Raw genomic sequence first — 14,959 nt, forward strand, 5'->3', positions numbered from 1 at the left:
CCAATCTGGCATCACTCGGTGATAGGCATGTCGGCAAATGAGGCCCTGAGCCACGGTAGCAGCTTACACATGTGGCAACCACTGACTGCCCTTCCATTTTCCATGCTGACCCATGCTTGCATGTCCACATGTTCTACTCAACTGCAAGCTCTTCAGCAGCACACCTTTCCACTCTGATTAGTCTGCACCTTACCTAGTACCTTGGCTGAAGCAGGGACGCAGGGGCTAGTGAAACAATAATGCTCAACACTGACTGAGCATATACTGAGAAAATAAAACAAGTAAAACAGCCTTGACAGCTATTTTTATTGAAATTAAACAATTTTCCTAAAATATCAAAAATAATCCAACCACATGAGATATCACCTCACACCTATCGGAATGGCTATTATCAAAAAGTCAACAAATAACAAGTGTTGGTGAAGATGTGAAGAAAAAGGAACCCTGTGCACTGTTGGTGGGACTATAATTTGGTACAGCTTCTATAAAAAACAGCATGGAAGTTCCTCAAAAAATTACTGGAACTACCATACAACATATCAATTCCACTTCTGGGTATTTACCTGAAGAAAATGAAAACACTAATTCAAAAGGATATATGCACCCTTATGTTCACTGTAGCAAATAACAATAGCCAAGATATGGAAGCAACATAGATGTCCATCAACAGATGAATGGAAACATATGTGACATCTATACAATGGACTATTTTTCAGGCATAAAAAAGAATGAAATCTTGCCACTGTGACAACATGGACCTAGAGGGTACTATGCTACATGAAATAAGTCAGTCAGTGGAAGACAAAGACCATATGATTTCACTTACTTGTGGAATCTAAAAGAAAACAAAACAGAAACAAATACAGAGAATAAACTGATAATTGCCAGAGGGAAGGGAATGGGTAGTGGGTAAAAAGGTGAAGGTGGTTAAGGGGTACAAACTTCCAGCCATATAATACATAAGTTCCAAGGATGCTCTGTAGAGCCTGGGGAATAGTCAATAATACAGTAATAACTTTGTGCAGTGGCAGATGATTACTAGACTTATGGTGATTACTTTGTAAGGTATATAAATGTCATATCATTATATTGTATACCTGAAACAAATATAATATTGTATGTCAACTATACGTTAATAAAATAATTTTTAAAGTAATTAGACTGGGCTATCCCAGGATTATGGTGAAACAAGACAATAACAAACCCTCTCTGCATCAGAAACAAGGCTTTATACAATCACACAAAAAAACAAAATAAAAAAACAGAACATGCCCCTCTTCCAGCTAACAAGATTGCTTCTTTACTAATCAGAACCTTCCCTAGGCCCCCTTTGTCTCCACTTCTATATAAAAATTAACACAATAATCAAATTGCTCCTGCTTCTTAACAGCATGCAATTCAGAACAAAGTCCTAGTCCCCTTAAACTTTACCCAAAATCACCCAGCACAAACTCAAACCCTAGCACAATCCCCTCCCTACTTCTTCTTACGGAGAGGTCCCACTGTTCCTCAAGATGTGGCTTTCCCCCTTGGGTTTAGTAAGTCACTAAGCCTTTGTTTGCTCAAAGGCGTGGTCCAGGTAACCCTTAGTTGCTGAGCTAAGCACTTAACCTGCATTGTCATTTAATTCTCACAAGAACTCAACTTGGTGAGAACTATTAACTGGTGTGCTACCCACAATTAGCTAGGGCTAGGACCCAGGCTGATGAGGCCATGATTCTAAATACAAACTGCCCCTAAACTGCCAGACAGGAGAAGCTGGCCTGCACTAAAACAGAAGGCCCTTCAATTCCCTTCACTAACCAAGCTGTACCAAGCCCCCCAAATCAGTAATCCATTACATGTCAAAGACAGACAGACAAAGAAAAACAGAAAGTAGAAGAGCAAGAAGATAGCATAAGGTCTGGTACTATTTCTCTTATGAGTTCACTATCTCACTTCGCACCCTCGAAGCTTGTTACTAACTCGCTTCAGAGATATTTAGCGTTAAATCAATTTTAACACAATTTTGAAAAAGTACTATAAATTTCAGCTATGACAAAATTTAAGTGTCATACTTTTCCTAAAAACTAAATACAGTAACTAACCTAACGCTCCTCCAGGTTATTATGATATGCCAACTACGCATCATGAAACCCACATGCAATTCACTTTTAAACACACAATTCACCTTTAAACACATGACTCACCAAAATCGCAGCTGGCCTGTAATAAGGTTTCCAAGTTATATAGTTGTTGCCTAATTTAAAAAATGTAAAGTGAGAGTTAATTTTAGAATAGTGTAAAGAATGTAACAATCACAAGGATAATGTTTCCAATACTTCAAAATGTTTATTACAGGGTCAGCTTCAAGTAGTGAAGACTCTGGGACAAGATAAAATATGCCTTTGTCTGACCTTCCAAAACTAATATATTAAAAGCTGCACATATCTCAGAAATTATATCAAACATCATAGATTTCGCTATCACCTAGCTACTGCTTAAATCTTCAAGAAGTTTAAAATACTTGCTATATAAAATAGCCTAAGTTAACAGTTATATAATGAAATGTTAAGTTGTATCATATACAGGGTCCAGCAGAAATAACGCCACTGAGTGTGGTTGGTAGAGTATGTGAATGGCTTGCACAAGACTGACAGCAAAATGAACATTTCACCTAAAATGTCATGTGGTGTGCTTGAGTGTGATATTGTTATGTTACAGAATTACATGCTTATAATGTTGTAATAAGATTTTTATGTAATAAAGCCCTGGCTGGTGTAGCTCAGTGGATTGAGCGCGGGCTGGGAACCAAAGTGTCCCAGGTTCAATTCCCAGCCAGGGTACATTCCTGGGTTGCAGGCCATAACCCCCAGCAACCGCACATTGATGTTTCTCTCTCTCTCTATCTCCCTCCCTTCCCTCTCTAAAAATAAATAAATAAATCTTTAAAAAAAAATTTCAAATCCCTCACCCTATGGGATGAGGGTGGGAGGAGAAATCCCTCCACCTTTCCATTTTCATTTAAATGTACCATATACATATTCTTAATGTATTTTGGGGTAAGAATTTGCCCTCAATACCTTACTTCATTTCAAATCTAAAATCTGAATATTGACTAAGTTTTGAATGATACATTATTTCAACTGTGTTCGTTATGATAATAAGATAAGTGTAAGTGTTTATGTTTGGAAAAAAGCTCATATTTTTAAGCAATTCATACTGAACTATTTAATGGTAACATGAAGCCTAGACTTTGCTTAAAAATACTTAAGCCAAAAATGAGGGGAAGGAACAGATGAAGAAGATGTGATAAAACCTTGATGTGTATTATAATTAAGGGAAGGTATGTGAGGGTTCATTATAATATTCTCTGTAACTTCGTGTGTTTGAAATTTTTCATTAAAAATTTTTAGCCCTGGCTAGCATAGCTCAGTGGATTGAGCGCAGGCTGCGAACCAAAGTATTGCAGGTTCGATTCCTAGCCAGGGCACATGCCTGGGTTGCAGGTCACGGCCCCCAACAACTGCACATTGATGTTTCTCTCTCTCTCTCTCTTTCTCCCTCCCTTCCCTCTCTAAAAATAAATAAATAAATCTTTAAAAAAAATTTCAATGTTGTCTAAATTAATCATATTAATTAGTAATATTTCTATTATACAGTCTGAAAGATATACTGGAAAGGATGAGTTCATTCTCTACAAAATCATTAAAAGACTATGGCTATTAAACAACAAAAGTATCTTAGTTTTCCTCCAAAACTATAATATAGTTTAAAGCCTTAAATATTTGTCTTAAATATACGATGTCAAATAAAGATTCTTAAAAAGAATATTAGTTTAAAAACAACTCATTAAAACTGTTACTCCATAAAATGTTACTGCATAATTTTGTTATTGATAAGATAATCAAGTGAACAAAATGCACAACTCTACTGGTGCTTTTGTTAACAACAGTATTAGAAACCACAGAGCAACATAACTTACAAAAGTGAACAGCATCTGTACTCCAAGCAAATTAAAAAAAAAAACAAACTTACCTGAATAAATTAAAAAGCACTTTAGATGAATTCACTAATGCTGTTTCAGTAACCCACTGAATGCCAAATATTTCCACTGTATCTCCTTCAAAATTAGTTGGTAAAGGATCAAGATTCAAAATTAATCTGAAATAAAAACTATGATTAAATCTCACGAAAAGTATGCTAAATCCTAAACTATAACATCCTTTTTGACATTCTATAAACCCATATTATACATGACATGCCAGCAATAAGGTCAGGATATGCCTTGGTACCATACACAAACCCAGGAATACTAAAGCTAGAACTGTATAAAAATTCAGGCCTATATATTGATTTTAAAAAAGTGTAACTCTAAAGAGCAATATAACTTATGTGTGAAGCACAAAAAGGAGTCTAAGGTACATACTTTAGCCTGTGTTTAATAGTGGTCTTCCAATGTAGAATTTCACCCTTTGAGGGGGCATTTAATTTTTAAAACAGCTATAAATTATAAGTTATTCTGAGCCATGTCTGGAGAACAGCATAATCAAATTGAGTAATCTCTTTTAAGGTTTCAAACAAAGCACAACTATAAAACCAACAAGAATTATTTGCTTTCTGACTAAAGTTGGCTCAGAAGGTATTCCTGAAATATTTCAGTAATAGCAGTTTTATGACAATATGTGTCCAACTGTCCAAGGCAAGAACTTTGAAGAATAACATTATTGTGAACTTACAGAATCTGGTGTATTTATTTGAAAGGTTTTTTCTTTAAAAAAAATAAGTCTATAAGACTTCTGCTAATAATGTAATGACTCGCAGCTTTAGAAGGAACTGGGGCAACAAAAAATGTTCATGTCTTACTTAAGACTTAACTGAGAAACTCCAAAATATCATTTCATGTTTTAGGAGGAAACATCATTTCAAAAAGTCCAGGTAGTTCAGGATTCACTTTAAAAGGGAAATTAGAACCCAGCTCTGGCCCGGCAAGGCTGAGGAAGCAGAGAGGTGAGAGAGTAACAGGTAGCAAGAAAGTCCTCCTTCCTATCCAAAAATCTTTTAGGTATGCTCTTAACCAGGAAACCAATGACAGACCTAGTAGTTTGCATCTGTCTGACGTACTAAGCCGACTTATAAAAACATGTCTTGAATATCAAAGTTTAGTTACCTAAAACCTTAACTATTATTTCTAACTAATGAAAAATCTGATGAAAGTAATAAAACAATGTCTCCGATTCTTCTACCTACCGCTTAAGGGCTCCGCTGGAAAGGTAGGACTCGCCAGAAAAATGTTTTCCTCCTCCTCTATTGTCAAAAGCACAAGAAAAGCAAGGGAGGTTGCACCATTCAGTTTCCAGCTCCAGTTCCAAACTGTCGGTCAGCAACGTCGACACAGCAGAACAGATATCCATAGTTTATTTCATGTCCTAAAATGTTTGGGGGTCATTTTATTATCATTAAGAGCTCCAGAGAAGTTGTGATTAGACTGCCAGAGGTAGGGCGAGTGACGTCAGAAAGTCATCAAAGCGCTCTCCTCCCCAACACAAAGAAAAAAACTGAGAAACCAGATTCCCACCAATTCTCCTCCACTGACTCCCCTATATCAAGGCTGCCAGGACTTCGGCAGAATGCACCCGCGACCGGCTGTAGCAGGAACTTAACCCCTCTAGGACGGACCCTGCTGAAGCTCGGGACCGGGTAAAGAGGAAAAAATGTTGGCTGGACAGACACTGTCTGGCACCTCCCAAGCCAGCTTGGACCTGTGCCCTCCGCTAAATCGCAGTGAGCCAGTTATCCCGCAGTGTTGTGAGAAAGCTCCTTTGCAGACTCCAGGTGGGGATCAGGAGTACCTTGCGCCAAATCCCACTCCTCACGGCCACCGAGCTAGTCTCAAGTTTCTCCCGGAACGAACTCGGCAGAGACCGGCACGGGCCGGGAAGGGGGCAACAAGAGTCGGGATCCTCAGCACCCGGGCACCCCCAGCTTAATGCACGCCGTGCCTACTCACACTTTCAGTCCCGAAGATCCGCCCGCCAGGGTCCCAACAGCAGCCAGAGTACGTGGTTTCCGAGTCCCAAACCGGCGAAATTCCCGCCAAACAGCGTTCAGGAAGGGCGGGGCCACTGGAGAGCCCGCCCCCGCAGGTCCGCTTTCAGAGTCACCCCGGGAACCACCGGTGCTGGCGAATTATCGCGAGAGTCTGCCGGCCGAGGTTACCGTGCAGCTTTTCACCTTTCTTTCTTTTTTCTCTTTTTTTCTCTGTTCGCTTTTAGTTTTAATTGGTGCATTCGGCCAGAAGGCGGGCCCTGACTGATCAGAGAAAGTACTAACCAAGTAAGATGAGAAAGATCTACTCAGCGGCTTATCTTCCGGTGGGACTCGGGAAAGAAGCTTTTGTTCAAGTGAGTCAGAAGTGGGTGTCATTCACAACCAGAGCCGCGCGGTGCCCTCTTCTTCCCGCGCTGGTACTACCAAGTCTTTTTTTTTGAGATCGAGGATACCTGCGGTTTATGGGTTGTAAGCCAGGCTAGTGCAAAAATGGGGATGGTCCAGTGTATGGAAACACTGGTATGAAAACTGTTGCTCCACTCTTTTGCAACATATCCGGACAGGTTTAACTTGTTTTTGTAAACCTATCGCCCATTCGCACCATTTTTATTTTTTTAAGTGTTCTGTAAAATGTACCCCTCAGAAAACATTCAGTCTAAGTCAGATATAACACATTTCAGCATATCATGTCCTTCAGATTCAAGGAAAACATGAGAGTTTCTCACTCAAATGTGCTGCTATAACTTGAGTATTCGCCATTGCCAATTCCTCCACAATAGTTTCTCCTGCATTTAATTCTTGCATAGGAAAGCTATCATAACTCTTTCCTCTGTGCAAACCAAATACCGCATATTTTGTGATAAACGGGATGATGTGGGAGAAAACAACATGATTGCTATTCAGTTTACAACTTAGGGCTGCTGTGATAGTTCTGTTATGCTTAGCTGATGTATCATGAGCTCTAATGCTTTTTTGGGAACCACTGCAACTCCAGGTTGTTTGTGGCCATGCAGAGTCTCTAGCAGGACACATGCTGTAATCAACAACTATGCCTAGGAAGTAGTGCCTAGGTGTGAGAATTTTGGGCCAGGGCACTGAGTTTCAGAGAACTGGGTCAACATAGTCATTATTACTTCTTCCTCTATTAAAAACACCCAGATAGACCCTTTTTTTTTCTTTTTTTCAAGTGCCTGATGTTGAGTGATAAGCTTGGTTGAACCAGTGAGTGGAATAAAAAGAACCAAACAAGTTCTCTTTAAATAAGAAAGTACTGTAACAAGTTATATCTGTAAGAATCCCCATTCAATGGCTTACTCAAGAAAGGTAGCTGAAGGTAGCTTAATGAAAGGGCCTTTACAAAGGTGTGGACATGTTTACCAAAAACAAAAAGTAATAGCGAAGTAACCAGAACTAATCAGAAAACCATTAACCCCCCTAGGCCTAAGAGGTAAGGGATTGATTACCAGAGCCCAAGAAGATTTAACTGTTGTGAGAAACAGCCACTTAGGTGATAGACACCTATAGTGCCTTCGAAAAGAAACAGTCCCTGCCAACCTGCAAACCAGCAGGGAGGAATTGAAAGGATTAAGTATCCAAACCTCTTTTCTTGCACATGCCAAAGTCCCCCTGGTATCTCTCATTGGCCCAAATTAAACTAAAAATAGAAGGCAAGGATGTAATCTATAAAGTTCTGTTGGGAACCACCCTGCCTGGTTTCAGAAGCTGTAACTGCCCCATGGCTAAGGCTAAGTGAGCGACCTTTGGCCCATAAGCCACTAAGGAGACAAAGCTTATCTCTCTGGCAGGGGCTCCACTTCTCCTTTTACTTCACCCTGTCTGGCCCCCAATGCTTGATTGGTTAGCCAATGAGGGTAAGATTCCCCAAGGGGGTAACGAGCTAAGACAGGCACGATCATAGGGAGGCCCCAGGGAAGGACTTAGGGGGGCTATAGCAAAAGGGGGTGATGGACCTTTGCCCCTCATCTTTGACATAGCCTGAGTTCTCATTCCGTCTGCAAGAAGTCTCCTAATCTCTTGGCTGCCTTACTTCCCCTGCCTGACTTAAGCCTGAAATAATGACAGAGGGCTGTGCAGCCCTGTGCTGGAAAGGGCGGGTTCCCTAGGTGATCAGGCCTGAGAAAAAATACATAAAATCTTGTGAAACCTGCTTTGCTAAGAATTCTGTCAATTAAATGATAAGGGTCCGAGCAGGAAATGAGTTTGTTTCCCTAAGTTTTGTAGCCTTTAGCTAACAGACCCTGACTCAGAATAAGCCCTAGTAGTTCTTTGTATGCTATCCATTGTTTGGTCCTTACTGCCTGACAATGATTAATGAACTTTACCTGTATTCCTGTGCAAATTGAAAGCCAATAAAAACCTGTCAAGGCAAGGATTAGGACGCTCTCCTCTTGAGGGAGTGGCCAGGCTGCTCTGAGGCACTCTCCCCTTGAGAAAGCAGCCATGCCATCCCTTTTCCTCCACAGGACTCGGTAGTCTGTGTGAATTTGTCTCATATTTCATCCATAACACCGCAGACACTGTGGGCTGATGCACATGTCAAAGTTTAGCCTCGTTGAGTTAGAATCCAGGCAAAAGAAGGCTAGAGTATGAATCTGATAGGAAGGGGTCAGTTATGTCAAGAAGACACAATACTAACTGTAAATCTAGTAATAGAACTTCAACATACATAAAGTGAAAAATATCATTACTTGTAAGGGAAATACTCAAATTAATAATAATGATTAAAGACTTCAACATTCCTTTCTGTAATTGGTGTAACAAGTGCACAGAAAATTGTTATAGTTATAGAAGACTTAAACAGCACTACCAACCAATTTACCTAACTGACATTTATAGGTGACTCAACCCAATAGTGGAATACACTCTTCACAAGTGCACATGGAACATTCAGTAAAAGAGGGTGTAACTTGTGTGATAAAACAAATCTCATCAACTATGAAAGGATTGAAACCATACAAAGTTTATTGTCTGACCACAATGTAATTAAACTAGAAATAAATAAAAGATATCTGTAAAAAATTAAATATATGGAAATTAAGCAACACTTCTAACTGAATCAAAGAAGTCACTATGAAAGTTAAGAAATATTTTGAATTAAATGAAAATGAAAACATTAAAATTTATAACATTAACTGCTTACAATAGAGGAAAAACTCAATTCAATAATTTAAACTTCTAAAGAAACTAGAAAAAACAGCAAAATTAGATCAAAGCAAGCAAAATGAAGGAAATAATGAGTAGACAAAAATTAAATGAGACAAGAAAAATAAGAGAAATAAATGAGTCCGATACTAGCATAAGAACAGACACATAAATCAATGGAACACAATAGAGAACCCAGAAACAAAGCTAAGTCTCTATAGTCAATTAATATTTGACAAAGAGAGCAGGAGCATACAATGAAGTAAAGATAGCCTCTTCAATAAATGGTGTTGGGAGAACTGGACTGGTACATGCAAAAAAATGAAACTAGACCACCAACTTATACCTACACCAGAATAACTTCAAAAGGGATAAAAGACTTAAATATAAGTAGTGACACTGTAAAAGTCCTAGAAGAATACATAAGCAGGAAAATTTCAGATATCCTGCATAGAGATATTTTTGCCAATATATCTCCTTAGGGTATGGGAAATAAAGGAAAAAATAAACAAATGGGACTACATCAACTAAAAAGTTTCTATATGGCTGAAGAAACCATCAGCAAAATGAAACGGGAACAGACCATATAGGAGAACGTATTTGCCAATGACACATGGGACAAGGGTTTGTTCTCCAAAATATATAAAGAGCTCATGCGACTCAACAATAGGAAGACAAACAATCCAATGCAAAAATGGGCAAAGGACTTGAATGGATATTTCTCTAAGGAGGACATACAGATGGTCCATAGACATATGAAAAGATGGTCAACATCACTGGCCATTAGAGAAATGCAAATTAAAACCATAAAGAGGTATCACCTTGTAACTGTCAGAATGGCCATCATTAATAAATGAACAAACAACAAGTGCTGACAAAGATGCAGAGAAAAGGGAACCCTAGTGCACTGTTGGTGGGAATGCAGACTGGTGCAGCCACTGTAGAAAACAGTATGTAATTTCCTCAAAAAACAAAGTGGAACTGCCTTTTGGCCCGGTGATTCTACTGCTGGGAGTATACCCCAAGAATCCTGAAACACCAATTCAAAAAGAACTTATGCACCCCTGTGTTTATAGCAGTGCTATTTATAATAGCCAAGTGCTGAAAACAGCCTAAGTGCCCATTAATAAATGAATTGATCAAAAAGCTGTGGTACATTTACACAATGGAATACTATGCAGCAGAAAGAAAGCAGGAACTCTTACCTTTTGTGAGAGCATGGATGGAGCTGGAGAATACTATGCTGAGTAAAATAAGCCAGTTGGTGAAAGATAAATGCCATTTGATCTCACCTATAAGAGGAAGATAATGAACAAAATAAACTAATGAACAACAAAAAACATGGGACATACTGACAGAGACCAGAGGGGACAGGGGAGGGAGATAATGGTGGAAAGAAGGGGAAGGGACTAGTCAGAGAACATGTGTGAATGACCCATGGACATGGACAACAGTGTGGGAATTGACTGTGGCAGCAGGGGGTGGGATGGGTGGAGGAGCAGAAACGGGGAAAAATTGGGACAACCATAATAGAATAACAATAAAAAATGATTAAAAAAAACAAAAAAATGAAAGCTAAATTTGGTTCTTTGAAAAAAATCAATATAATTGACTAAAACCCTTTATCCAGGCTGATCAGGAGAAAAGGAGAGAAACAAACTACCAATACTGAGAATTAAAGAGGTGCCATCATTACAGATTCAACAGACAGTAAAATGATAAGTATATTAAGGACACTTTTATGCCAAGAAATGAAAGAATTGGACAAATTCTTTGAAATACAACTGCCAAAAAATAGAAAAAGATAACTTGAATAGGTCTATATCCATCTTAGTAATTTTCTTTTTTAAAATTTATTGTATTTTTTCCATTACCACTTAGTCCTCTTATACACCTTCCCTGCTACAATCACCACACTGTTGTCCATGTCCATGAGTCCTTTTTCCATATCATTCAATCTCTCCACTCCCAACCACCACCCACTTTAGCTGTTATCCTATTCCCTATGAGTCTGTCCCTGTTTTGCATGTTAATTCAGTTTGTTCATTAGATTCCACATCTGAGTGAAATCATATGGTGTTTGTCTTTCTCTGACTGGCTTATTTCGTTCAGCATAATGTTCTCTGAGTCCATCTATCCTGTCACAAAGGATAAAATTTTTTTCTTTTTTATGGCCAAGTAGTATTCCTTTCTGTAAATGTCTTAAATTATTTTATTCACTCATCTATTGATGGACATTTGGGTTGCTTTCATATCTTGATGATTGTAAATAATGCTGCAATTACCATAGGTGTGCTTATGTTTTTTTGAATTATTATTTTGGTTTCCTTCAGATATACCCTGGTATTCTCAGAAGTGGGATTGCTGGGTCAAAAGGCAGACCCCTTTTTAATTTTTTGAGGTATCCCCATAATGCTTTTTACAATGGCTCCATCAATCTGTATTCCCACCAACAGTATAAAGGGTTCCCCTTTCTCCACATCCTCACCAGCACTTGTTTGTTGATTTATTGATGATAGCCATTCTGACAGGTATTCATCATGGTTTTAATTTGCATATTTCTGTTGATTAGTGATATTCAGCATCTTTTCATGTGACTGTTGGTCATCTTATGCCCACTTTGGAGGAGTGTCTATTCAGGTCTTTTGCCCATTTTTTAATTAGGTTGTTTGTGGGTTTTTTTGGTGTTGAGTTTTATAAGTTCTTTATAAATTTTGGCTATTAACCTCTTATTAGGTATATAGGTGAATATGTTCTCCCATCCTGTAATGTTTACTTTTTACTTTTGCCTTTTTACTTTTTTAATGTTTTCCTTTGCTGTGCAAAAACTTTTTAGTTTGATATGGTCCCATTTGTTCATTTTTCTTTTGTTTTCCTTGCCTGAGGAGATACTCAGTGGGCAAATACCACGAGTGTTTCTCTTAAGGTCAGGAACAAGACAGAGATGTCCTCTTTCACATCTCTTATTCCACATAGTACTGGAAGCCCTAGCCATGGAAATCAGACAAGAAGAAATAAAAGGCATCCAAATTAGAAAGGAAGGAGTAAAACTCTCTTTATTTGCAGATGATATGATACTATGTATAGAGAACCCCAAAGATTTCACCAAAAAACTACTGGAACTGATAAATGAATTCAGCAAAGTAGCAGCATAGAAAATTAATATCAAGAATTCAGCTGCATTTTTTAATAGCAAACTGACAGAAAGAGAAATTAAGAAAATCCTATTCACAACTGCTTCAATAAGAATAAAATACCTAGGAATAAACCTAATCAAGGATGTAAAGATCTATACTTGGGAAATTATAAGACACTGAGAAAAGAAATCAAAGAAGATACAAATAAGTAGAAACACATACCATGTTCATGGATAGGAAGGATTAACATCATTAAAATGTCCATACTACCCAAAGCAATCTATAGATTCAATGCAACTCCTATCAAGATTCTAATGATATGTTTCACAGAACTAGAACAAATATTTCAAAAATGTATATGGAGCCACAAAAGGTCTCACATAGCAACAGTAATCCTGAGAAAGAAGAACAAAGTTGGAGGAATCACATTACCTAAGATCAAACTATACTAAAAAGTATAGTTTGGCCATAGTAATCAAAACAGCATGATAATGGCATAGAACAGACATATAAATTAATGGAAGAGAATAGAGAGCCCAGAAATAAACCCAAACCTTTATAATCAATAATACTTGATAGAGTAAGGAAGCACATATAATGGGCTAAAGATAGTTTATTCAATAAATGGTGTTGGGAAAATTGGACTGCTACATGTAGAAAAATGAAACTAAACCATCTTCTTACACCACATATAAGAATAAATTCAAAATGGATGAAAGCCTTAAATGTTAGACCTGAAACCATAAAAATCCTAGAAGAAAATGTGGGCAGTAAAATCTTGGACATTGTTCATCTTAGTAATTTTAATCTTTAGTTTAAAAATCCCTCTGTTTCTCTCTCATAACACAGGGATATGCACGCACACACACACACACACACATTACAAGAAAACTCAGGGCAAGATGGTTTTACTAATGAATCCTCCCAAACATTTCAGAAAGGGATAACATCAAATCTATACTAACCTTTCCAGAAATTAGAAGATGAAAAACTTTAAAACTCATTTAATATGTCCAGCATTAAACTGATAACAAGATTTGACAAAGAGAAGAAAATTAAAATCCAATATCACATGTACACACAGAGGCAAAAATTTTACCAGGTAACATACAGCAGTACATAAAAAGGATGACATATACTAAAAAAATTAGGTCGTCTTAGAAATGCAAGTTTAGTTCAAATTTTAAAGTACAATGTAAGGTAGTTAATTATATCAACACTAAAAAGAAAAACCACATTATCATCTCAATATGCAGGAAATATTACTTTAAAAATTCAGCCTTTATTCATGACAAAAACTCTTGGCACAGTACAAATAGAAGAAAATTTCCCTATCCTGATATATGACAACGATGACAAATCTATTAATATCATGAAAATTAATGCTTTCATCTTACTGCTTTCTCAGTTCCTGCTCAATATTGTAGTGGAGGTAACAAACCAATGCAATATGGTATGAGCAAGAAATAAAAGTAATATAGATTGGAAAGAAGGAAATAATATTATCATCATTCTTAGGTGACATAATCATTTATGTAGAAGATACTTAAAAATCTACAAAAGCAGTCATTAGAGAACTAATAATGAATTCAGCAAGGTAGTAGTGTTCTAAATCAATATACAAAATAAATTATTTATTTACTAACTATTATCCTAGACATGTAATAACAATTAAAATTTCACTTAAAAAGCAATGCTATTTTAATAGCACCAAAATATTGAGAGATAAATTTAACAAAATACACACAAGATTTTGTAAGCTCAGGATTACAAAATATTGATGAGGGTCATTAAAAAATAATTAAAGATGTCACATGATAATGATTGGAAGACTCAATACTATTAAGATTTATTCTGAAATTTACCCAGAAAGTCAATGGAATGCCAATCAAAATTTCAGTGGTCCTCTTTTGTAAAAATTCACAAATGTTTTCAGAAATTTATATGGAAATGCAAAGGATGTTAGAATAACTGAAACAGTTTTGAATAAGAACAGTGCTGAAAGTTTCACAGCACCTGATCTCATGACTTTTTATAAAGCTACAATAATTAAAACATTGTGGTTTTGGTCTAAGATAGACATAGTCAGTGGAACAAAATAATAGAGTCCCAGAATAGACTCCCATATGTATATGGTCAATTGATCTTTGGCAAAGGTATTCAATAATGAAAGGATAGTCTTTTCAACAAATAGTACTAGAACTGTTGGATACTGAATCACTGATATATAAAGTTTGACTTTTACTTCACACTATTTATAAAACTGAACTCAATATGAATCATAAACCTAAATGTAAGAGCTAAAACTATACAATGTAGATATTTAGAGGACTAGTAAACAGGGAAATAAAATGCCGGCAGAGAAAAGCAAGAAGTAAAGCCAATTTTAAAGAGAAAACCCAAGTGTGCATACTGTTATGTGATATCTGTCATGAAAGTCAAGAGATGTGTTTCATGAAAGAATGGGAAATCTGTATCAAATGTTGCTGATAAGTGAAATAAAGAGAAAAATTAACCATTGAATTTGGAAAGATGTAGGTCATTACTGGTGTTGATAAAAGCCATTTCAGTTGAGTAGTGAGGGGAAAATTTTAGGTTGAAATGGGTTGCATTGAAAATGGGAGGTGAGT

General features: G+C 37.1%; 1 protein-coding gene across 2 annotated transcripts in view; it reads right to left on the reverse strand.

Annotated features, from left to right (window-relative positions):
• The window catches only part of MMS22L (MMS22 like, DNA repair protein), a 120,560-nt gene extending 114,445 nt beyond the window's left edge, over positions 1–6,115 (reverse strand). Inside the window, exons 1-4 of one of the 2 annotated variants that reach the window (XM_028510228.2) lie at positions 5,990–6,115; positions 5,230–5,408; positions 4,018–4,143; positions 2,190–2,239 (exon numbers count right to left, since the gene is read on the reverse strand). In XM_028510228.2, the coding sequence (XP_028366029.1) occupies positions 2,190–2,239; positions 4,018–4,143; positions 5,230–5,393 (340 nt within the window). In that variant the 5' untranslated portion in view covers positions 5,394–5,408; positions 5,990–6,115. Of the gene's footprint in view, positions 1–2,189; positions 2,240–4,017; positions 4,144–5,229; positions 5,409–5,989 lie in introns of those variants that run through there. The other variant, XM_036024499.1, reaches the window with a different exon arrangement.
• Between the last annotated feature and the right edge of the window lie 8,844 nt (positions 6,116–14,959).

Source organism: Phyllostomus discolor, chromosome 4 (genome assembly GCF_004126475.2).
Source record: "Phyllostomus discolor isolate MPI-MPIP mPhyDis1 chromosome 4, mPhyDis1.pri.v3, whole genome shotgun sequence".
Classification (NCBI taxonomy): domain Eukaryota; kingdom Metazoa; phylum Chordata; class Mammalia; order Chiroptera; family Phyllostomidae; genus Phyllostomus; species Phyllostomus discolor.